This window comes from Lolium rigidum, chromosome 4 (assembly GCF_022539505.1).
Source record: "Lolium rigidum isolate FL_2022 chromosome 4, APGP_CSIRO_Lrig_0.1, whole genome shotgun sequence".
Classification (NCBI taxonomy): Eukaryota; Viridiplantae; Streptophyta; class Magnoliopsida; order Poales; family Poaceae; genus Lolium; species Lolium rigidum.
This window is the reverse complement of record NC_061511.1, coordinates 190,424,616-190,434,273: the sequence shown is the minus strand read 5'-3', so window position 1 is coordinate 190,434,273 and position 9,658 is coordinate 190,424,616. Positions and strand designations below refer to the sequence as shown.

Genomic DNA, 9,658 nt, shown 5'->3' with positions numbered 1-9,658 from the left:
AAATGTATAGATACATATTTTATAATCATAACATATGCCAAGTCTTGTATCCAATATATATCTATCGATCTATATATATGTATAGGTACTTCTTCAGTTAGTTATTGATTATAATATTTATATTTGTATTTTTAGCTTTATCAAACGTATACAATATTAATATATGAGTATCAGGTTTATTTTCTTGGTCTAGATTATTTTCTGAAAAATATATAAATTTGTTCGATTAGTCTCGAGCAGTATTATGACTTGTATATCCAGTATTTCTGAATTTTTTTGCAAGCGAGGATTTTTTTTGGTGATTATACTTGTGTTGTCTATTTTTTTTAAGAACTCCAAGTAGTATTCTATATTTTAAATATAATTCGGTTGAATTTTCATGTAAGATACTACTACAGGTACTATTAACTACTCACTGATTATTAAATCGTCGCCATAAAATCTTTGCCACACATACACGAACCGACTTATAGTATATATCCCACACTTCCTTGTATATATAGAAATAAAAATAAAGATTCACTTTCTCCCCTTCCTCTCCTTGGTTTTGCTGTTCCCAATCTGAATGTCGGAACTTCTTGGTGATGCTGTGATTCACGGAGCAATAGCTGATTTCGCAGATGTAGAATCCGTGTCTGCGCAGGCCTTGTCTTGGAGGGTCTTCTTTTTCCGCACTCGCCTGTATCCTGGAGCAGGACGCGCTCGTTGATGAAGCGATGCTCTGTCTCCCACCGTACGGTGACGCCAGCTTCAGGTATTACTATCCACAATCACGTCAAGTCAGCTTGCTTTGGGCCACTTGCTGGTTGCTTTGCTATTAATCGCCATCGTCGTTGGTTCTCATCCAGTGGTGCTGGTGGTCGCCGTCGCTCCGCGGCGAGCTCCTCCCTGTGTAGTCGGTCTCCAGCATCTGCGCCCCAGTCGGCCGGCCGGCGAGGTTGTGCCGCACACTTGGATTTTCCTCTGTACGGATTCCATCTCCAGAACTCAGAGGTCCTCCCTCCGTCGGTCCAAATCCTACCTCCGCCAAGTCGTGCTGCCGCGAGCGCGTGGGGCAGCCGTGCTCACCCGACTTCGTTTTCTAGCGGCAGCGCCCCTTCCAGGAATGGCGCTGCTGAGGATGCTCAGGTTCTTGCCGAATGCCTGGCCAAATTCCTTTTGCTGTATGAAATCCAAATCCAAATTCCCTGAAGGTCAGTGCTAAGTTTTTGTGCTGTCTCTTATTATAAACTGATTTGTTCTTTTAATATACTACCAAATTGCAAGTATTGTCCATAGAGCAATGAATTATGTACTCTCCCATGAAATATATCTTACAGTTGTAGACATGTTATTTACTTACATAAGAGAAAGACATGACCTGGATGAAGATGTCGCGCACGGTGATTCTCAGGTTCTTGCCCACTCTCACCAACTTGGATGTCAACACTTAACTGCATGCAAATTCAGATCAAAATACCCTAGTATCAGTGCTACTTATTTTTTATGTCTTGAATTATCAAAAAAAAAATTCTTGTAAACTGCTCAAATTCTAAGTCTTCATCATATAGAAGTGGTTTTGAGACTTACAGAAGATAAGGCCTTCAGCTGGCATCGAATATTCTCAGCGTGTTTGTTCCTCTGCTATACAACGACCCTGCTAGATGTCAGTTTTCTCTTTATTCCATATATACTTAGTTAAAAATCGAAGATACGTACCTATTGTTTAAATCCTGTTGGTCGCATCCCCAACGCCGCGCAGCGCTCCAACAATGCCGCCGTGTTCCTATTGTCCATCAATTCCCTAGCGCTCGTGGGCTCCGGTGCGGACTCCAGATGATACGGATGACGTGGCGGCCGTATTTTGTCGATCGTATTCAGAGTGGATTCGAACGCTCAAAGGAAACAAATGAAATGAAGTTTATAATGTTGCTGCTTCAAACGGAAAACATATCAATGTACATACCTGCGTTTTACACCAGCTATATATAATTATATACACTATGAGATGAAGTTTGTAAGTTGCTGTTTTTTTTTGAGCTTCTATGAACCACTTTCCTAGCTGTGATCAGTGTTCGTACCTGAGTTCTACACCAAATGTATATGATTATATACACTTAAATAGTCACCTAATGAAGAAATGCCAAACTGAAATTAAGCAAGAAACTTCAGTTCTTATTTGAATATATTTAGCAACATTAGCAATGAAAGTCAGTACCATTTTGCTAGAGCACTCCTCTAAAGCAGATGAAGGAATTTGAGTAGCGGAAAATTGTTATGAATAGATTAAAGAAAGAAAGCAGTGTAAAAGATGCTGACCTTTTCAGAATTTTGCGTTGCTTTTTTCAGATTCGTCAATAGCCATGTAGGTAGCAGTGTGCCAATCTATACCGGGGAGAAGATATTACCTGAGTGTCAACCATATAAATGCATGACATGGACTATGCATATACATAGAGTAAAATAGAAATATTGTAAGCTCTGTTTCAGTAAAGAAGCTGAGATTAGAACTGGAAGTCCATGTGCAATAGACCGGTATTTAAATGTAGCCACATAGGTCTGCAAATATATATGATTAATACATTAAAATCCATACTAAATTCCTTTGTAAGAACCGTACATTTAATGAAATAAAAACCATAATAATTTCCTTCCTAAGAACCGTACATAGAGTATTGTATATATATATTCTAAGTTCTCTTGAACTAAAGTATCTCTTTGTACACAATATTTTTCGCCATATTATTTTGTTGAGATTCTTCATCTGAGATGAGAACCTTAAGTCCATCTCTACTTGTGACTCGAGACACTGCTACATAGAGTTGGCCATGTGTGAACACTTGCTTTGGCAAATATAGTCCAACATGTTTTAGTGACTGTCCCTGGCTCTTATTTATCGTCATTGCAAAACAAACTGATATTGGATACTGCCTTCTCTTCAGTACAAATGGCCATTTTGATTCATTTGGTGACATAATTATTCGTGGAATGTAGACCTTATTTCCAATGTTCGTCCCTGTTATTATTTGAGCTTCTATGAACCACTTTCCTAGCTGTGTTATAGTTAGTCTGGTGCCATTGCATAATCCCTCACTTTGATTGATATTTCGCAAGAGCATTATTGGTAGGCCGACTTTCAGCCGTAATATGTGGTCTGGTGTTCCAGGGAATTTCAAACTATTCAAGAACTCTGATGCATACATCTGATCTCCATCTTCTGTATTGGACATTGCTTTGCACACCGTATCTGAGCTTCGGTATGTTACCTCTTCTCCATCAATTCTACTCATGATGTAATTATTTACCTCATTTACCATCTCGTTTCTTGGGCATAATATTGCTCTTTCTTCAAGGTATTTTCGATCTGTGTAGTTAGTCCATAGGTCAGGATATGTGCTGTTTATGATTGTTTCCAACTGGTTCCCTCCTTTCTGCAGGAGTATATTTTTAGGTATATGTACCCATGCCTCGTCTTCCTCATTTCCTATTAACCCATCGCCTATGTTCAGAATCCAGTCCGCAAAATCTGCAGTCCTCTCTTGTTCCTTTGGAGTATCTATTAGTGCTGTAACACGCATGTTCCTAGTGAGCTTGTATTCCTCAAAGTGCCTCCATAAGTAGGAGCGTTTTAAACATGCATCAACAATATGAGACCTTCGCCCTTTGGGTATTACTGGAAGGATTTGTCTGAAGTCACCCCCCATCACTACTGTCATTCCTCCAAATGGTCTATCTCTGCTATTCTCATTTGTAAACCTTAGGATGTCTCTCAAACTCCGGTCAAGTGCTTCAAAGCAATGTTTATTTGCCATAGGTGCTTCGTCCCATATTATTAATGATGTTTTCTTTAGTAGATCTGCAAGATCGGATCCTTGCTTGATGTCACATGTTGACTCGTCAGTGATGTTGAGCGGGATGTGAAATCTTGAATGTGCTGTTCTCCCTCCTGGTATAAGAAGCGCTGCTATTGCACTGGATGCTACTGCTAAGACTATTTTTCCTTCTGATCGGAGGGATGTTGTGATTGCCTTCCACAGAAATGTTTTCCCTGTCCCACCATATCCATTTACAAATATCAATTTCCCAAGTTTGTTACTGACCGACTGTACTATTGCATCATAAGCTTTTTCTTGTTCTGGATTCAACTTTGCAACTAATTCCACTTTCTCTATTTGAAGAGAAGCTCTGTCATAGTTAAGCTCTTCACGGATCAACCTGTTTTCTAGACCTTGCAATGAGTTTCTATCTGGTAAAGGAATTCCTTCATAGTCTTTTAACGACTTTCCACCTCTCCTTAGCAATGTCTCTATCTCTATGAGGGTGAGATTTTTTATTTGTTCGGCATCAAGCTTAAGTGCTTCAAAGTTCAAAATTCTCCTCTGACACCGTTCTATGTCCTCAGAGAGTAATTCCCATGCAGATTCCCACAACTTTCCTGGATCTGACACTTCACAAAATAGAAGTATTGTGCAAAAAAGTTGTCGCATTTGGTATGCAGAAGCCCAATGTGATGCTTCTTTAATACAATCATCCCACTCTCTATCATCATCGAGCAATCCAAGGGCATAACACGCTGACTTATAACTTGGGTGTATAATACCATTCACTTTTTTGATGTCTTCAAATGATTTACATCCTTTGACAATGTTCAGTAGTATTCTCATGTAATATTTCTCACCACTTGCGGGGTGGGCATAGTAAATCCTCCCAATAGATCGTTTCCCGCCTTGTCTTGGTTTCCATTCTTTTGTTTTTGCGTGCCATGTCCACTTAGTTGGAAACTCTGCGTATGTTAGATCATGAGCATCCTCATACAGCTGATTAGCGGTCATCCATTCAGTGAACATTGTTTTTTCTATGCCAGGTCGAGACACAATTTTGTCAATGTCAGTTGAGTCTGGGAACACGACCATTTGTTCATCTGGAAGATGGAACTGCAATCTCTGTACAGAAGGTTGTCGATGCTGAAGTTCAAATCCAAATATGCGCCAAGATGCTTCACCTGCGGATAGGTACCGTGCATCAAGGTACATTTGTATCTCATCATATTTATTCCCAGAACTCAAAATTACAGTTGCTCTATCCTCCCCTTTATGTATGTACTTGAATAAGTACTTGATAGATCTCGACTTATTGCACCACTCTACATTTATGTGTGCCTGGTACTTGACTATGAGGTCCCTATTGTATGGAACAACATAGCTGCTATCTAGTTCTACTCCATTTTTTTGTACTGTCTTTCCATCATCCCTTCTTCTGTATACAGGAAATCCTTCTTCATCGATACTTGTTTCCTCACAGAACTTCTTTGGAAAATGTTTTGAGCACTTTCCATTGATCATGCAAGGTGATTTGTGATTTGCTTTTCCACATGGTCCATGCATCATGAAATTTTCAACTGCCATGTAACCTTCTGGGTCCTCATTCTTGTCTGGAATCTCAGCTGATATGATTTTGTCAATATTTCTGGGGCTAGCATCCCTGTCTGTCGGATCAAGAAATAATAGTATATGTGCATGAGGTAGACCTCTTTTTTGGAACTCGATGGTGTAGACAACTGCAACAATGTGTGGTGTTAGTTTGACATATAATTTTTTGAATGGTTCATAACAAATAATGATACGAAAAATTGAACTTCTATACTTTCAGAATCGACACGCTAAGGTGTCAAGCTGGGGTAGGAAATGGTTAAAATCGGGGTGGACTTACTTGCTATTGCTTTTCCAAACCGTTTCTTTTTGTATATGTCTTCTATAAGTTCATTCAACTTTATCATGAACACTCTATTTACTATATCTGGACGATCTTCTGGTTTTTGGCCTGGGATGAAGTCCAGCATGGTCTGTATTTCTGGCCACTTTGGGTTGCATGTGAAAGTGATAAATAGATCTGGATATCCAGCCCATCGACATATCGCCATAGCATCTTGGTAGTACTGCACTTTATTTCTACGACTTCCATTATATGATGAAGGTAGTATAATTGTTTTACCTACTTGATCAGATCTCGTATCACCATTATCAATTGCGTCTTGCAGGCCGCTATATAGCTCCATCCTAAGTGTGCCTTGATGCGTCTTGTACCAATTCAGCCTCCACTGCTCAATGCATGCTGCTGCGTCTACTATGAATTGAAGGAACAACTTGCCACTCATTTGCAGGACCACCGATTGATTTAGTCGCTGCTGGATACGATATGCATAATACTCCATCATGGTAACATGCTTTCTTTTTCCTGTGCAACCCTTTATGGGTTCCAATTCTATTTCTGGTCTGAAACCGTCTTCTCCATAAGGGAATAACAACGGGTATTGCATGGACATAAAGCTTGGATGAAGTTCAGAAATTCTCTGGAGTTGTTTGTCTTTGTTTTCTACTATTATATCACGTTCAAAACTTTCTCCGGTCTGTTCCCCAACTATCAGTGCAGCTATTTCTGATGCAGTTGGTAGGTTGTATTGTCTTCCATCGTTTGATCTTTTACCGATTAACCGCAACCTAACACTTTCCAGATCAGATTGCTTGTACCTATCCCTTGCCATGCGAAATGATTTCACTAACTCATTGTGCTCATCAAGCATTTCCAGTAATCCAGAGACAATTCCTTCATCAAGCTGTGTTTTTCTTTCCTTTGACGTTGATGCTTGCATTCTGTTCTTTACCTCATTCTCAGTATCACAAATGTACAACTGAGCAAACTTTGGACTTCCTTTATCTTTAGGTAGCAGTGTGCCAATTTTATGATAGTTTGCACCATTCAAGCGAAAAACATAAGGGGCACCCCTTGTCTGTTAATCTCGTAGTCAATCTGGCCACCCATTGAAGTAAATGCGAACATTGAATTATAGTTCCTGATATTTTCTCTATAATTTGACGAATCTCCCTTTTCATTAGACTTCAGTAGCTGCTGAAGGTATGCTGGTGGCTTTTTCAATGGTGGCAATTTAACTTTCCCTTCCTTGCAACAGAGTCCGAATGTCGGCCTTGATTTGTTCGTGTTATGCTTGCTTCTCTCTTGATGCCACATTATAGCTTGACAGTATGGGCATATGCAAGTTGGCTTTCCAAAATTCGAAACTTCAGTTGGAGGGCTCTGGGATTTACCAACTTTTTTCATTGCTTGTAACTTTATTCTGTTTTCTCGAATTGACTTACTCATCTGTCTTCTTCCAATCAAATCACTATCTTCAAAGTCTGTGGCGAAACTTTTTTTTTCTGAAGCATGTACATCAACTGTTGGGTCCTCACTATTTTTGCTCTGTACCAACCTTGCACGCTTGCTACACTGATTTCCATGAACCGTCTGTTTCCTCTTCGGCGGGTTTCGTTTATCTGGACCTGTTGAAGTCCTGCAACATTACAAATGCCTTGTTCTTAGTCCTTTGTAAAGGACACTTACTAATGGGCATGATAATAATAATGTTAATAGTGATAGTGGGCACCTTTCTTTCTCCTTGTTTGATGTTTTAGCATGCAGTTCTATAGAATGATTGTTGGATATTTCCTGGATGGAAAAGGAATTAAAGTTGATCTGCATACCATACTTGGCAAAATTAGAATACGATCATAAGTATATTATTACCTTTTTTCTTGTTTGGTCAGGTACATCATCAGTGGATGTATATATGTGTGTCAAAAGCCTGCAATATATTTTTATAGTGATCAGTTATATCTACACGCTATAACACACCCCTGGGACTATTTCCTTGTTAACACGCAATGCAAGGCATTACCTTCCATTCTGATGATGTACTTCATCTTGCTTGACATGCATATCCGATTGGTTACATGTAACCTTTAATAACTTTGGGCGCTTGATATATTTGTCTTTATTTGGAGGTTGACTTCGCTTCAACCGAGCTTGTCTGCATACAGTATTTCGTAGATTATTTGCAGATTACTCTACTGTTTTTAGACACTATAGATCTGGTAGATAATATAAATTTCTTGATAATTCACCTGATGTTTTTGCCTTCCCCTATGTCATTATTTTCTGGATTTTCCTGAGAATTTGAGAAAATCTAATTTGGAGCATTAGGTTAATATATTGAAGGATGCGTGGAACATCTTTTGAAGAAAATGATGGAATTATCTTCGTAAAGTTGTACCTTTGTTTTGTCAGGTGATGCATCTTTCTTGCCCAAGATAGTACCCCTGCATGTGTTATGAACTATTAGCTGCAGTAGTGAAAATATTAAGATGGAAAAAAAAATCGATAGGCTCTATTAGAACCTTTTCTTTTCCAAATATAAGATGAAAATAGATTGCATATTATACTAAGAATCATATGTGCACACTTTATTTGCAGTAGCCTCGGCCACCATTATGTAATTTACCTTTGGTTGGTCTTATTTCCTTTTTGTTGCAGAGGCACATGATTCTTCGACATGGAGGCCGAGGCTATTGCTGCTGAGTTTAGAAGTTTTGATCGATCCCTTTGCAACAACGTAGAACTTTTTTGTCTTCTCCGGACCTAATGTATAGTGCTGTAAAATCATGGACGCTCATAATTATAGAAACACCAACGTGAGATAAACATGAATTACAATTACAATAACCTTGATCCCACCTTGTGCGTTTCTTTAGTCTCCTGTCCGTCGGAAGATCTGGAGTATTAATGGGTAAAAAGTATGCATAGATATTCTTATATAATAATGGCAATCAGACGTGTTGGGGTTGGACTCTGCAAGACTTGTTTATCATGGACTGTATTTAATTATTATATCTGGACGCGTGTCTCAAATTCATGTTCACACCTATCTGAGTCGTGTTCAACATGAGAACTTGTCTAACAGGAACACCAAAACTCCTATTCTTTGAGATATAATATAGCTGATGTAATACGGGCATCCATATCTTAGTGTGGTGCAGGGTAATCTGAATTTTCTAATCTAATAATTTTAAATCTCTAGTAAATATTTTTTCTTGAATTTTAATTATGAATTTATAATAATATGTTGTTTTGTTAGTATATGTGATTCTAGATTTTCTTCGTTTTTTTTTGTGAAAACTTGTCAGACTTAGAATCTCTTAACTCTTAGTCGGCACCAAGATCAATTACCAATTCATGCAAAACTTTACATTTTTTCTAACTCCGAAATAAGTAGCTACATCATTGTGAACTTTTTGTTTGACACATACGGCATGAATTTTTAAAATCGATTGATAATTAACTAATGCTCACTTAGACACTCCCTAAATCAAAATGAATATTTTCTTCTAAGCTCAATTAGTCTAATATTGCCATGTAAAAACTTATTCAACAATTTTGAAGGAGTAAAATTTCAGGGACACAACTGCCATCGAGATCAATAACTTCAAACGCTAACTAAAGTTTTGCATATTTGTAGGTTTTGTAGCAAGCCATCTGGTTCTACTATGGATGGCTAGACCTGATGGTTGCACTTCTCTTCGTCAGCTTATCTATCCTACTTAAAGCACAAAGATGCTTTGGCTTGACATTTAGGTATATTGGTAAGGCCTATCTTGTTTTATATAAATTTTATACATGATCTATGTAAGAAATTTTTTCTCCCAAGCGAAATAGAAAGGAGAATAACTCATGTATTCAGTTAAAAGAAGAAAATCGTAGTTGATCAATCAAGAATTTATCTATGAAATAGTTCTGGTAATATAGAATAGTAATATTCTTGTCCTCCACTACCTAGTGATCATCTATA

The 9,658-nt window shown here is 38.2% G+C and overlaps 1 protein-coding gene across 10 annotated transcripts; it reads left to right on the top strand.

The window, feature by feature from the left end:
• Window positions 1–862: 862 nt before the first annotated feature.
• LOC124706704 lies at window positions 863–8,667 on the top strand. Of its 10 annotated transcripts, none has more exons than XR_007004535.1 (7): window positions 863–1,393; window positions 3,146–3,236; window positions 4,844–5,006; window positions 5,246–5,326; window positions 6,017–6,194; window positions 8,017–8,100; window positions 8,347–8,667. XR_007004535.1 is itself a non-coding variant. In XM_047238373.1 (4 exons), the coding sequence occupies exons 1-4, from the start codon at window positions 1,106–1,108 to the stop codon at window positions 4,945–4,947; spliced, it is 357 nt and encodes a 118-aa protein (XP_047094329.1). In that variant the 5' UTR covers window positions 863–1,105; the 3' UTR covers window positions 4,948–5,205. The 10 variants fall into 10 exon arrangements, 1 of the variants encoding a protein (XP_047094329.1); XR_007004534.1 differs by adding an exon at window positions 1,742–1,937 and having other exon boundaries at window positions 863–1,645; window positions 4,844–5,326; XR_007004540.1 differs by having other exon boundaries at window positions 863–1,193; window positions 4,844–5,326.
• Window positions 8,668–9,658: the final 991 nt, after the last annotated feature.